The 19804-nt window shown below is 39.5% G+C and overlaps 1 protein-coding gene across 1 annotated transcript in view; it reads left to right on the top strand.

The window, feature by feature from the left end:
• The first annotated feature begins 13619 nt into the window (after positions 1-13619).
• XPO7 (exportin 7) overlaps positions 13620-19804 on the top strand; it is a 34352-nt gene continuing 28167 nt past the window's right edge. Inside the window, exons 1-5 of the mRNA XM_074355695.1 lie at positions 13620-13751; positions 14285-14431; positions 16470-16563; positions 17104-17270; positions 18332-18424. Coding sequence (XP_074211796.1) covers positions 13731-13751; positions 14285-14431; positions 16470-16563; positions 17104-17270; positions 18332-18424 — 522 coding nt within the window. The 5' untranslated portion in view covers positions 13620-13730. The remainder of the gene's footprint in view (positions 13752-14284; positions 14432-16469; positions 16564-17103; positions 17271-18331; positions 18425-19804) is intronic.

Genomic DNA, 19804 nt, shown 5'->3' with positions numbered 1-19804 from the left:
TTTTTATCAGCATCTTAGATAAGGACATGCATTCCTTATGCATTTATCAAATATCTCCTGTGAGTTATATATTCCAACCTGCTTTCAAAAATCAAAATAACTAATATATATCCTATCCTTTAATCTCAAGGGTAGTAAAAGAAAAGATCATGTAAACAATTAACTGCTGGAGTAAAGTTTAATGTGCTGCTCACACAAGGTGAAGGGGTGGGTTCTTTGATAGTAGATCTCAATAGACTAGAAAAATTCTCCAAATCTGACAGGATAAGTTTATATGGATAAATGCAAGATCCTACATGTAGGTATAGAAAAACTGCGTGGCTATAAAATGGGGAAAATCTAGTTTAACAACAGAGTTGAAGAAAAGAGGACTTCTGACGTTTCTAGCAGTATGGCAGAGTACATTACTTGAAAATTCTTCTCGGTAACACTGAGAAATGCTTAGTAAAGCATTAAAATAATTCCTTTCAAATACATATTGAATCTAACCCCCCAAAAGTAAGGGAAATCCCTTGGTAGCAAAACTGAGTAGGAAGACAGAGTTCCATAAGTGGATCCTATTGAATTTGAATAAGCATTGAGAAGCTTGCAAAAAATGAGGGAAAGCTCCAAGTCCTCCACCCCCATTAATTAATTTAAATGAACCCACTCTAGCTGGAGAGTGGGGAGTGAGTAGTGAAGCAAAAGTCATTCTAGGGTCAAATGCCAAAGCTGAACACTTGTGCCTGCTGCAAAAGTAGGCATCTAAAGCTGCAGCTTCACTATCAATCCAGGGCCTTGGAAAGCAACTGGAGTTGTTAGCACTCCCTGGCCACTGGTAGAAACAGGGAAATGTAGGTATTCAGGATTTCCACAGAATTTTCCTATCAGTCAGTTGTGAGTTTATATTGTCCCCAACATGGGAAAGGCCCCCATAAATGGGATTGAGGAGATTTAGGTTACTCCATTGTCCCTCCCCACATATACACCCCAGGTACTCCCGATACTGGGAAATCATCAGATGCAGAATTAAAAATTAACTGAACTATGTATGAAATGCTTAAAAAAAAATGAATTTTTAAAGGAATAAAAGAGCAAAAAGTCGCCATCAAAAATAATGAGGCACGTTTGAAAAAAAATCAAATAGAATATAATCTAAAAGTACAATCTTTGAAATTTTAAACCCAGTGAGTAGGTTAGCATATTAGACAGTGAGGAAGAGGAAAATCTGCAAAGATTGTTCAGAATCCAGCATAGGGAAACAAGGTCAGGAAGAGCATGAAGTGTGAAAGGTCAAGAGACACGTTGACAGACTGTTCAGCGTACCTAGAAAGAGAGAATGGAGGAGAGACAAGTATTTGAAGAATGTTGGCTGAGAATTTTCTAGAACAAGTTAAAGGTGCTTTGCATATAAAAAAGATAAATTTTTAAAAAATCATACCTAAGCATATGTAGTAAAGGTACAAACTCTCAGAAAGAAAGCATCACCAGATAAAAATCAGGCTGATAGAGACATCTCAACATCAGCTTAGGGGGGAAAAAAAACCAAATGTATTAGGCAGGTAGGTTTGTTTTTAACTTAATTTGCAGCCGTACCCTAAAATATTTCAGAGTCCAGAGGGGTGAATGGGTCTAAAACAAAAAGAAGTCTATTTCTACGGTGCACACACTACTTTTTTGTTGTTGTTGCATATTTTGTTAGTTGCATATGTGGCAGCAAATCTGCTAAAATTTACTGTAAACTCTGCTCTTCAGGTGAAGTGGGTGTTCTGCTTTTTTTAAGAAATGGAGAAAATGCCTGGTTAAGCTGCAGAAACTTACAGAGATGATATTTTCGATTATCAGTGGCCAGAATAGTATTAAAAATTTTTGACAGGAGGGGATAACCAGAGATGCTACATGAAATAGAAGACCCACAGGCAAACCAGCTTACATTTTGCTGCCCTTTCCCATATAGACATATTTTGGGTGTTGAGGAATGATTTCTTAGAAGAGTAACAGTAAGTTATTTAAATATGAGCATGACTTCGAAATAACCTTGTAAGTCTATCTTTTGAAGATTCTTCCTGTATAGATCCTCTAACAGAATAATATTTTATACCGGATAGATACAGTGTGGATCCTAATTTAGGCCTGAAGAGAACCACCGTCAGTTTGACCATCTTTGAATATGACTGACAGTGTTATAATAACTGTGTATTAAACTAGAGATTTTAACCATTTTATTCCCCTGTCAAGTGGACCAGCAAGGTGAAAAGTAGGAGGTGAAATGGCATGTTTTATTATAGAACATTGGTTAGTGAACTGTGGACAATATTAAAATAAAATTTGGGGAAGAAAAGTAGGATTTTTTTTTAAGTTGACAAATTAGATTTATTTTTACGAGACTATATTTTTTTAATATATTTTACTTTTTGGATCAGTTTTAAGTTTACAGAAAAATTGAGTGGAAAATACAGAGTTCCCATATACCTCCTTATCCTCACATACAGTTTCCGCTGTTACTAACATCTTTCATTACTGTGGCATGTTATAATTGATGAGCCAGTATTGATACAGTATTGTTAACTAAAGTATACTCTGTGTTGTACGTTCTGTGGGTTTGGACAAATGTATGATGGCATGTATCCATTATGACACTAGCATACAGAGTAGTTTCACTGCCGTAAACATCCTCTGGACTCTGCCTGTTCTTCATCCCTTGCTCCCCCCCCCAAACTTGGCAGCCACTGTTCTTTTTACTGTCTGTAGTTTTGCGTTTTCCAGAATAGTCAGAATCGATACAGTGTGTAGCCTTCTCAGATTGGCTTCTTTCACTTAGTAATATGCATTTAAGTTTCCTCCATGTCTTTTTGAAGCTTGATAGCTTATTTCTTTTAAGCAATGAAGAATACCCCATTTTCTGGATGTACACTGTTTTTCCCTGCACCTATTGAAGGACATCTTGGTTGCTTCCATGTGTTGGCAATTCTGAATAAACTTGCTGTGAACACTCATGAGCAGGTTTTTGTGTAGACGTAAGTTTTCAGCCCATTTGGGTAAATAACCAAACAGCGCAAGTGCTGGATGGTATGGTAAGAGTATGTTTAGTTTCATAAGAAACTGCCAAACTGTCATCCGAAGTGGCTGTACCATTTTGCATTCCCATCAGCAACCAGTGAGGGTTCCTGTTGCTCTGCGTCCTCACCAGCAGTTGGGGTTTTCAGTGTTGTTGTTTTTTAGCCATTCTAATAGGTATGTAATAGACTCTCCCTGTTGTTTTAATTTGCATTTCCCTGATAACATACCATGTTAAGCATCTTTTCATACGCTTATTTGCCATCTGTGTGTCTTCTTTGGTGAGGTGTCTGCTCAGATATTTTGCCAAAATTTTAATTGGGTTTTTTACTGTAGGGTTTTGGGAGTTCTTTGTATATTTTGGGTACCAGTATTTTCTCAGATACATGTTTTGCAAAGATTTTCTCCCAGTCTGTGGCTGGTCTTTTCATTCTCTTAAGCAAACTAGATTCTGTTTGTGACTGCAGTTCCTATCAGCCATGGAAATGATAATGACTGGTAACATAAAAAGAGAAGGGGAAACCCTAAGATTCCTGAAGTTCCTTGAATACTCACCAGGCCAGTTGCATTTATTTGGCTAGCCTATTAATAAAACAAGTGTATATTGTGAATCTGAAATTCTTTTTATTTAGTCATGGCAGTACATAGTAATGAAGCTTGCTGACCGGTGGCCTCGGGTAGTTGGCAGCTGTATAATCACTTTCTTTGCTCTGTATGTATTTAATGGCACTTTTAATATCCTGTTGTGATTGTACATAAATACCCCCAATACTCTAAAGTTTGGATCTTATACCAAATTGATATGAATAACAAAATTAAATTAATAAATGCACGCTGGCCTAGCAGTATCTGTCTATAGTATAACTTAAATAATAAAGCAAATAGCTCTTGGAAACCAGGACTAAATGAAGTGGAAGGCGATACCGCTCTCACATTTTGACTTAATACTTAACCTGTAGGCTGTCACTTTCTGACCTTTAGAAATCACTTGTTTGACCATATTTGCTATGTGGTTAAAAAAAAATTATTGAATTTGTAAGAAAAAAATATGATCCCAGTGGATGGTACCATTCCAATTTAGATTATTAGAGATGTGGTTTAACACTCTTAACGAGAATATTGAGCTATTATAGGATTTTTCCCCCTGCATAAACCTACTTTAAAAATGAGGTTTTAAGGAAATGATAATATAGCAGAGAAGTTTATTTATGGTTGTGATTGTTTCAAACTGCAAATTTGGGTTCCCAGATAACTGGGTGTCAGCTTCCTTTCTTAAGGTGATCTGCTTGGCCGTCATAATCTGCTCTCTTACTCAGCCATTTTCATAGCAGAGTACATTGTTTTGGTCTTTTAGTGCTGTCAGCATGGCAGAATCAAGTTCCATAAAAGGCATTTGAGAGACAAACAGAGTTTTTTATGAAGGAAGTGAAGGTGGCAGAAACCAAGTGTATTCTTTTCCTTTCTTTCTTAGTGGAACCCCATTTATAAATCATAGGGTGCAAAATTGTTGCACGTAAAGCCCATTACAGCTTTTAAATGCTGCAAGTAACCATACCATGCAGAATTCATTTCAAAGCTGTCTTTTATGTTGCACAACTGCCTTTCTCCTTCGGATGTTAGTTTAAAATGATTACACAGCTCTATAGAAAAACTTCCCAAAGTTTAATGGAGAGTGGTTTCTTTGTCAGCTGAGGGCTTTTCTGTGAACTAAACTGCAACATGGATTTAGGTGAAATCTTCTTAACATAAGAATACTGTCCTTGGGGGCAGCAGGGCTCTTGGTAATGGCTTCCTCAGCGTGACTTGTCCCTTGCGCCACTTGGCTTGAATAAGGCCTCGTTGCTCTCCGTGGCTAGTGCACAGGTGATCCCAGGATCTCCCTTCACCATCCTCCTCGGATTCCCTTGGCATCACTCTCCTGGGTTGGACTTCCCATTTCCCAGGCTCCATGCTTACCTCTCTGTGGGATTACTCTCGTCGGTGTGAGGCACGTTCTTTCACAGTCACGTGGATGATACGTTCTTGTGGCCTTGTGTGCCTGAAGTCGCGCGTGGTTACTTGTTCACCTGGTTGTAGCGCTCTCTATTGATCATCCCCCTTCAGGATCTTGCAGGCGTTCTCTTTGCTTGTTGCTGCTGTTGCTTTCGTGATGCCCAGAGCTGCCTGATTCCCGATCGTTCGTGTGTCATGTGGCTTGGGTTTTATTTTTGTTTTCGTTCCCAAATCCCGCCATTTCCCCACCTGCCCTGCATCGGGTAGAATCTTCTCTTTGTCCTCGGGCTTCTCGGTTTCACAGTGATGTGCTTGGGTGTGGCTTGATTTTCACGCATTATGCAGAGCTCGCTCTGGTGGACCCTTCCTTCTGGCAGCTGATATCCTTCAGCTCCAGGAAGTTTTCTTCAGTTATTTTGTTGATAACTTCCTCTCCTTCCCTAGTCTCAGTTCTCTCTCTCATGAGCTCCTGTTCATTAGACGTTGGACCTCCAGAACCGGGCCTCTGATTTTGTCCTTGCTCTCTTATTTTCCATCTCAGTCCTTTCGCTCTACTTTCTGAGAGACTTTAACTGTATTTTCCAACCCTCTGATAGAATATTTCACCTCTGCTGTCATACATTTAATTTCTGAGATCTCTGTTTTATGTTCGTTGAATGTTTGTTTGTCAGAGCATCATGTTCCTTATTCCACAGTTGCAGTATGTTTTCTTACCTCTTTGGTAAGCTTAATAATATTTTTTCTCCCCCGACCCCATCTCTTTTCTTTTTTTTTCAAGTTTCCTTCTCCCTATACAATTTGTTTTTTGCAGGTTGGTTTTTGTTTGTTTGTGTGTTTTATTGGGGATGGGTAATTCAGTTTATTTATTATTTTTATTATTTTTTTAGTAGCGGTACCGGGGATTGAACCCAGGACCTTGTTCGTGCTGAACATTGCACTCTACCACTGAGCTATACCCTCCCCACTGTGTGTTTGTTTTTATTGCTATTAAAAGATAAACTGAGGCAGATTAAACATTTTAAGAGTTTATCTGAGCAAAAATTGGTTCCAATCAGGCAGCATCCAATCTAGCATATAGAAAGGAGCTCCGAGGAGCCATACAAAGTGAAGGACTTCAGGTGGGAAGGGAGCGGGAACAAGGAAGTCATACTAAGCGAAAAAGCAAGTTAGTTATTGCAGTCACTTCCCTTTAGGGGATGCAGGGGTCTGTCGGGCAGATTACTTAACTAGTGCTGATCAGACAATTCCTGACTGACTGGTTTAAGATTCCATTTCTGGGAGAGCCGAAACTATAATTAAGTCTCAGTTTTTTGACCGACCATAAACAACCCCATTTTAGGTTTGTTTTGTTTTTTAACAGTATCTTCCACATTGAACGCTTCCTTCAGATTTCTGGCAATACTTGATTTCCTTATAACCAAGATCAAGAGACGACAAAGCTGGTTGGAAGCTCTCAGTGCGGGAGTGAGGCTCGTCTACTGGAGGCTTCATAATAGGTTAGCCCAGCTGTGGCCTTTGTTGAGTGGCCCCGTGTCAGCGTAGCTTTAGGTGTTTCCTTTGTGGCTGATGAGATCCTCGAGGGAAGGTCCTCCAAACTCCTGCCTGGGGAGTACAGTCCGGATGCTGGCATTTCTAGGTGGACAGACCCAGCACGGGGAGGCTCAGCAGCATTTTATGTGCACGTGGCCGCTTAATCAGTCAGCCTGTTAGCTGTCTGGTGCCCGTGTCCTCAGATGTTCTTTGAACTGGCTTGGTGTCTCCCAGTCCAGAGAAAGGGGCAGTCATTCAGAGTAAGGGAAGGTGTTTGGGAATCTAACTTCTCAAAAATACTCGTACCCCATTCTTCCTTGCTTTGTTCACCCCGCTTCAGCTTCACACCTGAGCATGCTGAGTGGAACTCAGCTTGGTTTTCAGGTTTTCTCACTGCTGGCAAGGGGTTTGGCTTTCTTGAGTCAGTTAAATCAGTTACCACTGATTTTCCTGTATTCCAAAATTTTGCTGCTATTGTCCACTCTCCTCCTGTCATGGTCCTTGTGGGATTATGATTTTTTCCAATCCCTTTAGTGTTGTTTTATTTGGACTTGGGGAGGGAACGAGATTAGATGTGTGGACAGTCTACCGTTTTAACCCAAACTCCTTCAGAAGCTTTTTAAGAGTTAAACATCCATTTATGCAAGACATTTTAATGAAACTCCTACTGTGTGTCAGACACTGAGGCCTGATCTTGTCCTTTCCATATAGTGTTTCCATTCCTGATCATTTACTAAAGTCACAGTACATAAATAATTAATATAAATGGCAATTCAGACATTTGAGTCAGTTGTGCAAGAATTTGAGTGGTACAGTTATGAAAGTTGATAAATAACTCACTTTTGAACAGACGCCTGTAACAATGGCAATGTAGTTCTGTTTTTGTGGGGAAATATGTACTGGATACCACCCAGTGGTGCTGGCTAATCCTCATTATTTATGGTAGTTATTCTCTGTAAATTCTCCTAGAACACTGATTTAGCGAATCCTGAACCGTTTCTCCTACAGGGTACATAGAGTTAGGTTCCTGCCAACGTCTGGTCACATGTCATCAATCAGTCAGCCTATAACCTTGTTTTATTTGTATTTCTGTTTAAAGACACCTATTTTAATACACGCGAATGAAGCTTATCTAACGTGTATTTTCACACAGCCTTCCTGATCTTAGAAACACCAGATAGCACTTCAGCACTATGCTTGGGTCCATTTTAAACAGCAAAATCAGCACCTCAAAAAATGTAGAACTGCAAAAAAAATGGCATTGAATAACCAACGAAAAGGACACTTATATTTGTTTACGTTGTGAGAGCTGAAACAAGAAAAGAAAGCCTTGTTCAGCCTCAGCTTGGAACACGTGTGTCAGGCCACTCAAAACTTTCACTGTTCTGTGCATATCCACAAATGACCAAAAAATTGCTGTGAATTTCGATTTGGGGGTTTACAAATAAATTTTAGCAAATAAGTAAAATTGCAAATATGGGACTCATGAACAACAATTGTACATCCTGTCCCCAAACCCCCTAGCCCAGCAGGGGAAGGCATTAATAACCCTTTTAGAAAAGACAGTGCAGATTTTATATGCATTTATGCATGTGCTTAAGAAGCTGTTGTTCTCCAGTGTTTAGTAGCCAACGCAATCTGCAATAGCTGGTAACAAACTTAGTGACTGCCAGTTTACATGTGTTCCCTCACTGACTTTTCCAGCCTTGTGAAATAGGTATTTCTGTTGAAAAGAAATGAAAAGCTAGTTTGAAAGATTTGAGTTACCTTACTCACACTTCCAAATAGGGAAGTGAGGATGTGCCTGACACCTGAGGTCTTAACTGTTACACGGTGCTGAACCTCCGCTCCGAAAGGATTCTTGTTCCTGCTGTGAAGTCGCCGAAGTCACTGAGTTAGAGGGATGTATTAACCTGATTTATTTTTTGTTTAATTCTCTTTTTAAAAATTTGTCCTGTTTTCATGATCTTTTTAATTTTAATATTTGCTTTCTTTTAAATCTTACTCACTTATGTAATTAAAAGCGCAGAATTTTAAAGCTGGAAGTATTTTTGTTAAATAATATGATAAAATCCACTTATTTCACACTTGAGAAAACTGAAGCTCCAGGAAATAAATTTGCCCAGAGTCACAGAGCTACTAAGACCAGTATCCAAGTTGCTTAACTCTCAACCTGATTCTTTTCTCTGCCTGAGTTTTATGTAGCCCCCTTGTACTCAAAAGATTATTTTAACCAAATTAGCAAAGAGTTAGTACCCAAAGTTAAATCAGAATCTATTATAATACTGTATGCTCACTACTTTTGAACTTTGACATCTTGGAGTGAACCACTGATATGAGACAAAATTGCATGACAGCAGGTGAGAAAACAGCCTTCTACAGGGGCCAGGCACTTGCCCCTGGGAGGCACTGGCTCTTCCTGGCATTTGATTAGCAACACTTGAAAATGCAGGTCCAGTGTAATCAGATCTTCTAATTTTTCATGGGAAGCTGGAAAACCAGATATTATTATGAATTACTGGCAACTACATCAAACTTAAATCCACACTGTAAGACAAAAAGCAAAAATGTCCGCAGGCCAGTTTGAGACTGCCAGTTTGACATGTGTGCTCAGAACATTCAGCTTCCACTGGAGCCTTCATTCCTTGGCACAGTTAGGGACTAGGAAGTGGAACCAAAACCAGTTTCTAGTGATGTGTTAAGTGAAAACTCAAGAGTTAAATTTGCAAGTCAGTAAGCTCGGCACAGTGAATCTGGCTGCTGACTTCATGAAGTAATTTGTTTATGTGTGCTTTGGCTGCTTATTACCCACGATGCAAACATCATATGTGTTTATTACAAGTTAGAATTGATTCATATTTTGAAGTTAAGTGTAGAATTTTGCAGTCTCATACGTTAGCAGACTTGCTGTCCTTATCTAATGCGTGCAAGACTCCAGCGCGGCGTTATCACCTGCTGGAAATACATATTTTATCTTGTTTGACGGCAGTAGACATTACACAGCATCTGCAGCCAAAAAGCTTTACTCACCCTCTGAGCACTCTGAGAAATAGAATGTCCTCACACGCATCCAAAAATCTTACCTTATTGATGCCCTGAGCAAACAATGGGAGTTACGGTTCTAAAAGCAGGAACTGGTGTAAAAACTAAAGCATTCTGAATCTAACTTGTCATTGTCGGTTATTGATGAACTTCTTTTCCATTAGTCAGGAAGAAATAGATCAGAATTCTCATCTGTTTCCTGAAGAATTTAGGAGAACTGTGTCATTCATCCATCTTTGTTTAAAGCTACCCGTTGAAGTACAACATATGTCTAGAAAAATACACAAATTATATTTACAACTCAGTGGATTTTCTCAAAATGAACGTGCCTCTGTAATCATCACCCGGATTTAGAAATGAAACATTTATCCTTACTACTGTTGATGGACATTTGTTCTTTCCATTTGGGAACTGTATTTAGTGCTGTCATGAACATCCTTGTACAAGTGTTTTGGTGAACTTAGCTCGTATCTCTGTTGGGTATATACATAGAAATGGAGTAGCTGGGTCATAGGTACCCATGTTTGAACCCAGCAGGCCAGGTTCTCATTGTGTTGAATTTACATTTCCTGATTATTGAGATTGAGCATCTTTCACTTGCTTATTGGCCCTTTTAGATATTCTCTTATACTTTTTAAAAATAAAGTTTGCATATATAAACATTCTCATTCAGAGAACTAGCTAGTTTTCCCCCCACTGACTCCACTGCAGTTGTTAACATCTTGGAGATCTTTTGATATATGCATAAAACCAAAATGGCTTTGGTCCACAAGAATACCTTCTACATACATCACTTTATAAACGAGGGGAAGCCTTGCGTGTAACGTTCTTTTCAGGCCATTTAAACTATCAATATTCATTATTGGTAGGAAAGAACAAAATAAAAGTAGTAATAAACACAGACATACTTTTTGAAACTTCTGCCTTTGAAGTAGCCTTTTGCCTTTTTGGTTTTATGAATTTGTTTTATGAATTCTGATTGGAAACAGGATCGACTATTAATTAGTAATATGTTACTAATTACAAGAGATAATTTAGCCCTACTTATCCATCTTTAAAATCTTTCATTTTCTGGCAGATTCAGTACGCTTTTTTAATTTACTCAACACAGTGTTTTCCTAGTACACAGAAAAATTCCAACTAAGGAAGATCTAAATTAATGGAGTTTATGAACAGATGGAAAGTAAGTTGGTTTTTCAGCAATTCTTTTTATGTTTCAGGCATCCAAATCATGAAAATTCAGCTACCAAATTGGTAATTCTAACTGTGTATTCCTCATGAGAACTTCTCTGGACTGAGCCTGTATTGTATACTTCATAATAAGGTGGTGCTTCTGATCATTTCAGGTGGTTTCAGTGGCCATCAGACCAAGGATATACTGTGTAGAGAACCTGCAGATCAGACTAGTTATCCAAGGGTTGTGCTGATTCACTGCTAAGCATTACCGGGCATGTCATCAAATTCTTCCTAAAAGCGAGTGTCCTGATGTCTGATTAGAAATCTCCAAGTGGATTTTTTTTTTTTTAAGCAGTGAGGCTAATTTAAAAGTATATATAGGGTTAGGCTTTTTTTAAAAAGCAATTATGTTACAAATTAAAATAAATTCTAAGGTATTCTGTTTTGTGGAGCAGTATAACATCTAATGTACGAACAAGATCTTCATTTTCCTTTAATATACAGGCAACTCTTCGGCTAAATCATTAAGTTCTCAGGTCTGTAGTCTCAACTGATTACACTTTATATTGCAGTGAGAATAATTGAGCTGCATTTTCTCTATCCAGGCTTAAAAGACTGTATAAAGTAATGTTGCTAAATATTAAAAAAGATACATCCTTTTAATACCTTCATTGTAACTACTGTTGGTGAAGTCGGTGTGGTCAAAGTTTGGGGGTTTGATGGTCTTGAGTTTCTTGTACTAAAGCAGAACTTGGCTAGTTGAAGATCGCCTTCCAGTTTTGTGAAGTATTTCACCCAAACGTGCTTTTGTGTTCCAGTGGGACCAGGTGGAAGCTTCTCTGTGGGTTGTAGATTTGGCAATCTCAGGAATAGAAAACAGGCATTCTTCTCTGGAGGCTCCTCTGTGGCTGAACCGGCCTCGCGTAATAGATACCCTTAATAAGAACTGGTTGAGTGGTAGACAGGACGGTGCCTGGGGGAAGTGCTGCTGAATGTGGAATAACTAGTTTTAATAGCTAATCAAGTAATCGTAGGATGAATTGTATTTTTCTGGGTCCCCCAAAAAAGGTGATTCAAAGTAATCTATTAGATTTGCTTTCAAAACATTAGCATCCAAGAGCACATAAATGTAAATATTTCATCCCCTCTCCTTATGGGTAGTATGGGCACCCCAAATAAAATGACTGTTTTAACCCTGTGGTTTTTAGCTGTTTCCACTAATCTTTTGGGAAAACAAAATTGTTTCCCATTTGTTCTTCTAGAAACAAAGAAATAGAGCTACAGTTCTTCAGACTGTGTAAATGGTCAAATTACTTTTTTGTTTTTTAAGCTGTCTTGTTTCCTGAGCTAAGAACTCATTACCAGACTTACCCTGCAGTGTTGTTTTTGTCTGCGAAATTAAAGCAAATCAAAACAAAACAACAACCAGCAAAGCCCGCCGTAACCTGCATGTCGGTCTGTAGCAGTCAGGAGCTACCCCGACAGATGTTTAGTCAGCGTCATGTGAACAGCGTTGTTGTAATAAACGTAAACAAGCGTTGCACTGGGGCAGCTGCTGGAACTGATCAGACTTTAAGGAGAGCCATTACACCTTCGGTAGCATGACTGTTCAGGGAGTGTCTGTTCAGGATATTGGAGAACTCATAGCGTGTGGTAGCCGTGGGCGTTATGAGGCTGCTCCCCGATACCTCATGCTGGATTTTACAGCTGTCTTTCAGTTTTAGTTAGGGTGTCTTCCTATTGGTGTCTCCTATTTTTGACTTAATTTGTTTCCCTTTCAGTTGATCATTTCATAGGAGGGGGAACAAAAGCAGCCTGCTGGGTTCAGACAGAACCTTGTGAAGGAGACTTAATCCCTTGCTTAGGAATGTAGGGATTTATAATTAAACTGATTCGTTGTCCGTAGGGTGTTAGGCCAGTACTGGCAGGCGTGACACTGACTTTCACATGTGTTTTATGGAGTGTGTGTAATTAATTAGCCTTGTCTTCTATTCCTTGTGTTTTTAAGCTATGTGAAAAAATCAGATACTGCTTATAGCACTTCGGTTACTTCACATCTGGCTTTGCAGGCAGCTTTCTCTGCTTTTGAACTGAAGAAGGTATTAAGCAGGACCCCAGGAAGTCAGAGGGGAACAGATTAAACAGGAGCCTAGTCGGAGCCCCAGGGTGTTTTGAAAGGCGGTTTGTGTGTGTTGTTTTGGGGTGGAGGCGGTGGTTTTTCTTCTTGGAGGGCCCTCTGAAGTGAGACTGGTCGTCCTAGAGTGTCGGTATTTGTCTGTCTTATTTCCTTTAGGTTAATGTTTGAAATGTATTAATCAGATTGAGTAAAATAGGTGTCCTGCCCTCAGGGCTTTCCTGCTTAGTGGGAAAGCTGTGATTTATTAAGTCGCAGCATAATGAAATAAAGTGATAATGAAAAGCCTTGGGCAGACTGGCTGTGTAATATATTTAAGGCGATTTTCACAGGTTGGTTTGTTTAATTATTATTATTTTTGTTCTTGTCAGAAGTGTCGTTTCTAATAGTAAGAGCCCTCAAACTGTTTAAACCAGATCTTGCTTGCTGTTGTAGAAAATGGGGTCAGAATTTCTTGTCAAAGTCCAAACCATTCCTTTAAAAACTAACAGATGTTTGCAGTCCTCCCTCTCCAGCCAGTGAAAGGTGATGGTTACACGAGTTCTTGCTAGTTCCTTTCCTCTTTGCTTTTAAACACCACAAAAGTGGAAGTGGATTTGCATCCTTTTGGGTTTTTGGCCAAAGCACACACCCATCCCCTGCCTGCCTCCCTGGAACTGGTTCAAGATTTGGAGAGAAGGGTTTGTTTGGGGGCGTTCCCTGTGTCTTATCTCTGTGTGAGCACATGCTAGGGTTGAATTTATTTTGACCCTGCACTTTAAATTTGGAACCGAAGCGAGAGTTTGAAGTACAACAGAAGAGAGTCTGCTGAACTTCAGGCATGAGGGATCCAGGGAGGAAGGTGCGTACTTGCATCCCAAAGCTTTCTTGTAGAGGTTGGCCGTCTCTGTGCGTACACGTAATTGTAGGCAGATAACTACCAGACAGAGAGAATGTTTAAACTTGTATAAAGACCTGTGTGCGGCTAACGTTGTGTGTTTATGTGCTTAAATTTACAGTGATGACTCTGATATTCATAATTTTGAAATTGATGGCAGAACAAGTAAATTCTGAATTTTTATTTGAAAGCCTTTTGGAAAAGCTTAGGGTGGATATTTGCGAGGGAAAAAATGTATCATTTGTGATTGATCTTTAAGGGAATGACTGAAAAGCATATAGATATTTTAGGCTTTCTATCACTTTGTCTTCTAAAGCATCAAGTAAAGATCGCTGTAAATGGTTGTTACTGGATAAAGGTCACCCAGATTCTCCTCCAAGCTGAGAAGCAAGTCTCTCTTCATTGATTCCTATTTCTCTTTATTCAGTCATTCTGTGCACAGTGCCTTGTGTATATGATAGGCTAGGCTGATTTCTTTTTTGACTGATCTTTCCCAGAGCCTGGCCCAACTAGAGAACCTGTGCAAGCAGCTGTATGAAACAACGGACACGACCACCCGGCTGCAGGCGGAGAAAGCCTTGGTCGAGTTCACCAACAGCCCCGACTGCCTGAGCAAGTGCCAGCTGCTCCTCGAGAGGGGAAGTGTACGTAAAGTTTGACAAATCCCGAGGGTCGCGGGTCTAGCAAAGTATATTCTGGGTCTAAGTTTGGAGGGGGGATTGGGGTAACTCCTGTTCCTTGATTTGTAAGTACCTCTGCCTTCTTCATTTCACTTTTGAAACTCACCATACCTGCAGGTTAGCAAAAGCAAAAAGGCCTTACACCCTCATCAGGAAAACCTCCTTGAGCATATCTTTTTGTCCCATAATTTTTCATCTTGAATCAAATATCTGGGACTCCTTTTCTGTTTTTCACACTGAAGTACCACTTCACATCCTTTACAGAGAAGACAGGGCTATATATAAATGACCTTTCTTATCCACGAAGTCCATGTCACCTTTCAAGATCCCCAGTCTTCTCTGTTTTTCCCTCCCCTGTACCACAGCTACTTCTGATTGTCTTAGAAGCACAGGGGGGAAAATGATCTTGATAATGAAAATTACAGGAAGTTAATAGTTTTTAAAATGGAATTAGAACCTCTTCCAGCTTAAAAATGGCAGGCAGTGATCAAAGTCATGCTTTTAATGAGACATAATTTGATTAAGTTAATATTTTTGGCAAGATGGAGGTCTTAGGAGGGGTAAGGATCCAGTCAGGGTATCAGGAAAGGGCATCGAGGGAGTTAGCTTTCCGGCTAGACTAGCAGCCGGCATGCTGCTGGAGACGAGAAGGAAATGCGAAAAGGATGAAAGCAGTTAGCTTGTTGAGGGTGTAGGATTCTAGATGACTTCATTTTTTAGTTTGCCTTAGTGGTAGCACAGTATTCATGCATAATTAGAACAAATTATGGTTGGCTAAATGATACCCCTCATGGCTGAGGGAGCTGTAACTCTTCTCCCAAGTGTCAGAAGGTTACAGAGTCGGGGTCAGAGATTGCGCAGTGCTCTGTCCTGTTTTCACATGTAGTATTTTGTATTTCTCTTCAAACACTTGGTTTTAGGGTTGATCCACTTACACCTGTACGATGGGAGATGCGCAGCTCGCTTTCATTTGACTCCCACTGGAGTGTCATCCATGGCACTGTTAACTCCAGTGCCTCATGTTGACAGTCGACGGGCTGGAATAAAACAGGGTTGGTGCAGTACTGCACACAATTGTAGTGGATTCTTCCTTTGTAAAACTGATGGTATGATGTAATACATGTGGATAGCCTGCTGTCTGAACAGCTTTCAGTTTTGTGGGTGAAAATTACCTTTGGCCCGTTGATTAAATTATTTTGATGGCTCTGAGTCCGTTCCTATTATATGGCATTATATAATGCAGCCCCATGGAGGAATTTGCACACGGCTCCTTCTTAAACATTATGATCAGATAGAACGCTCTGATTCTCTGTAAGGTTAACATTCATTAAAATCCACACTTAAGAATATGATAATGCTATTCCATTGCTTACGGTGTAATTTTTCTCTCTAATAAATAATTGTTATGAATTTACTTTACAGCTAGCATATACATTCCCCAAAGCTGTGGCTGACTGATATTTGTGCTGATGGGGAGATACAGTTCGGGGGTTAACTACATGGCATAATGTGGTGGTTCCTGCTAATACTTCTTTTTTTTTCTGTCTCTTTCTAATGTCACATATAATGGCATAATATAGGAAATTTTGAGGTGAAGTCTTTTGAAATATCATTATAACAAGGCTGTTGGAGGGAGATTTCTTGATTTAAATGAAAGAAGAGATTTGTCTTCTAAAGATCTTAATATCTTTCTGAAAAGGTGCCCTCTGACTTCTGCCCCCACAGAGTGACACAGATGCCTGTGTTAGATTGAGTTTGATCAGACACTCACTTTCTCCAGCCCCTTGTCCGTGACTGAAAGCAGCTAAATGAGCACAGACGCTATGTGGGGCTCACTTTTCCTCAGTGTGATAGACTCTTTAAAATCCAGGGTCGAAGATAGCAAAACTGATTCATTTTTCTTGAATCTGAGCACAGATCTCCAAGTTAAAAACCTTATGACTGACTAACTCGATAAAATTGAATTCTAAGTCCTTTCTCTCCCCTTCTCCATTTTTCACAGTCATCTTACTCCCAGTTACTGGCAGCTACATGCCTTACAAAGCTTGTATCGCGCACAAATAACCCTCTACCATTGGAACAACGAATAGATATTCGTAAGTAGAGAATTGCCTTTCCTCTCTTAAAGAAATGTTTGTTTAGTGTTGTGCTAGTAATAGTTAAATTTATGTTGTTTGTTTCATAATGTTCTGAAATTGCTAAGCATACAGAATAGAATCCAGGTTCTTTCCAGAATTTGGGCTTAGAAAAGTGAAGAGGACCCAGTGTAAGTGCTTCTAGGTTAAGCCTCAGTCACCCCTTACGTTGTCAGGAGGTTGTTTTCATTCAGTCTTTACTGTCACTAGTAACTCAGGCGAACATTGTTCGGGATTTTGAATCCTGTGCCAGCCGTGTTACTTAATCACCTCGGGGTTGATTCAGGGTTGCCACACTTCAGATTCTTCACTGGGACAAGTATAAAATTCTGAGTTGGAAAGCCTACAGATCTGAAATTCAAAGTCCCCTTTCTCTGTAGTATGAAGAATCAAGGGAGTTTAGGGCAAACAGCTCACCATTTCCTGGACATGTAGCACATTTAAAGATGGACACCCTTCCCTGGCGGAGCTTCCGTGATGTAGGTGATTTTTGTTTTATAGGGAACTATGTGCTCAACTACCTTGCCACTCGGCCAAAGCTGGCTACTTTCGTGACGCAAGCACTTATTCAGTTATATGCCAGGATCACCAAGCTGGGCTGGTTTGACTGTCAGAAGGATGACTATGTCTTCAGAAATGCAATCACTGATGTCACAAGGTTCTTGCAGGTATGATGTCTGTATATAAGTACATGATGTAATAGAAACGGGTGAAGCGGCACGTGCTGACTTCTGTGTTGATCTGCAAATGGAATTACTTGGTACATCCCCTTCTGTGTCTTTCCCACTCTTGGTCCATCTAGGCTTTACACGTTTCCATGTCAGCACAAACCCCACTTTGTTCTTTATGATGCTTGCACACTGTTGCAATTTAAAATGCTGTAATTCATTTAACTAATTTCTTACAGGTGGGCATTTAGTTAGTTTCTGTATTTTGACTGTTGAATAAATACCTCAGTGAATATCTTAGTGTGTGTGTGCGCGCGCGTGTGTATGTGTGTGTATACACAAGATATATATATATCTTGTCATACTTTGAGTTAACTGTGTTTGGAAGGTGAATTCCTAGCCTTTGAATTATTCAATCAAAAGGATGTGTGTATTTTTGGCTTATAAGCATATTTCCAAATTACCCTGAAAAAAAATTGCTCCCTCCAACAATTAAAAGAGTGCCTGTTCTCCTGCACCTCCACCCTGGGAGTTCAGCTTTTTTATTTTTCTAATTTCATAGGTAAAAAGAATTGGCATCTCAGCATTTGAGTTATGGATGAGATGGAACGAATTTTCACATGCTGATTTACTGCTTACTTTTGTTTTTCTGTGAACTTCCTATTTGTGTCTTATGTATTTTTTAAATCAGGTTCTTTGCCTTTCTCTTGTATACAGTCTCTTCGTAAATCGCCTTACACTTTGATTTGTCACTTACCTTGAATGTGATTTGCCAGCTTCTCCTTCTGTGGTGTGTGTGCTGTAATGCTTATGGGTATTTTTTAGATACAAAAGGCTTCCATTTTGACGCAGTCAGATGTAGCAGTCTTCTTTTATGGCAGTTAGATTTTACGTCCTGCAAAGCAACAGTTTTAAATTACAATTTCCTGCTACCTTGTCTAGGCAGTTTTAATAGCAGCACAAGATTCTGTCATTTCAAAAGTATGACTGCATTTCAAATGCTGAAATCAAGCTACACAGGCCAATTCTTTCTGCTTTCCTTTTTTTTTTTTTTTAACCAGGATAGTGTTGAATACTGCATCATTGGCGTCACAATTCTGTCTCAGCTAACCAATGAAATTAATCAAGTAAGTGCTACAGCCTTCCTCATTGAAGTAAGTGCCATATTTTTTCTTAGTATTGGTGTTTTCTGCTGTGTGTGGGATGATCTTTTTTGGCAGTTGTGTGCTTTTGCGGTAAGTGATTAATGCCCTTTTGAAACAAAACAGTTCCATTGAGTTTTCCTCTGTAAGTGCAGTCTACCTCACTCTTGCTGTCCTGATCCCCTTCTGTCTCCAGAACACCTTACCCTCTCATCTCAGCTTCCCTCAGTGGTATTAATGTTCATTTAGAGATGAGAGCAACAGTCCTAAGTCAAAACTTCAATGAAATAATTGCTGATGAAAGACAATGAGCCCAAAAAGGGATGACAAACGTGAAGCCAGCGTCATTGGTGTACCCTTTCTGCTGTATAAATTAGTATGCGTTTATAATCATTCAAAAGTCAACTGCCGGGTGCTGTTATTAAGGATTTTGCTGATAATCTTTTCAGAATGCATGAAACACTGCTAAATACCAGATAATTTTTTAAATAGTCATTGATGGCACAGGTTACTACAGAGGAAACACCAGTGGCTTTCTTTTGCTCTGGCTGTGATGTTTTTAGTCATTCACTTTTGTATCCAGCTGAAATGTTACAGTTACTGAGCAGACCAGCATCACTACTGGTTGTAACGCCTCACCCTTCAGGTGTCGGCTGCTAATTACATTGGCATCCCTGTTGCTCTTGTTTATACTGATGCAAACGTTTTTATTAACCTTGACTATTTTTAACCGAGTTGGTACTGTTTTAAATGCACAGGCTTATAGCCTCTTCAAGCCTAGAGCCTCTGTTGTGTTCTGTCACTTGCGATCTTCATTGTGGTTGATAATTGTCAAAATAAGAGTACCTTGCACTTCTGACTAGTTTCACCCTCACGGTAGTGCTGCGTGTAGGTACCGAGGTTATCCCGTTTTCTAGATAAGGAAACAGGCGCATAGAGGCTCAGTAATTTGCCTTCAGCGTCAGTTACCACACAGCAGTTCGTGAATTCAGACCCGTGTAGTCTTATTCCAGACTGTGCTCTGAACAGCTAACTTACTATCTAACCGCTATTACCCCTGTAGTAAGAAAGCACGAGTTCACTAAGCATGGAGATGGTGGGGCTAACGGTCTCCCCTTTGAAGTCTGTCTCTGCAAAATCCATCAATGTTGGTATTTTTAAAAAATCTTTTCAAACTTTTATTTGCCTTTCCTAAGAAAACAAAAGAAATGTGTGTGATATACTTAACATGTAATTATTCTCTGTGTTATGATCAGTGTAACAGAGTATCTACGGCATCTGATATATAACCTAGCAATACCTTATTATGCAAGACATTTATGGTAGCACAATGACACTGAAGCTGAAATTGGAAGCCATGCTTAATTTTCTATTAGGCTTTTTTTTCTTTCT

Source organism: Camelus bactrianus, chromosome 31 (genome assembly GCF_048773025.1).
Source record: "Camelus bactrianus isolate YW-2024 breed Bactrian camel chromosome 31, ASM4877302v1, whole genome shotgun sequence".
Lineage (NCBI taxonomy): Eukaryota > Metazoa > Chordata > Mammalia > Artiodactyla > Camelidae > Camelus > Camelus bactrianus.
Note: the sequence above shows the minus strand (reverse complement) of the source record. Positions and strands in the feature narration are given on the sequence as shown.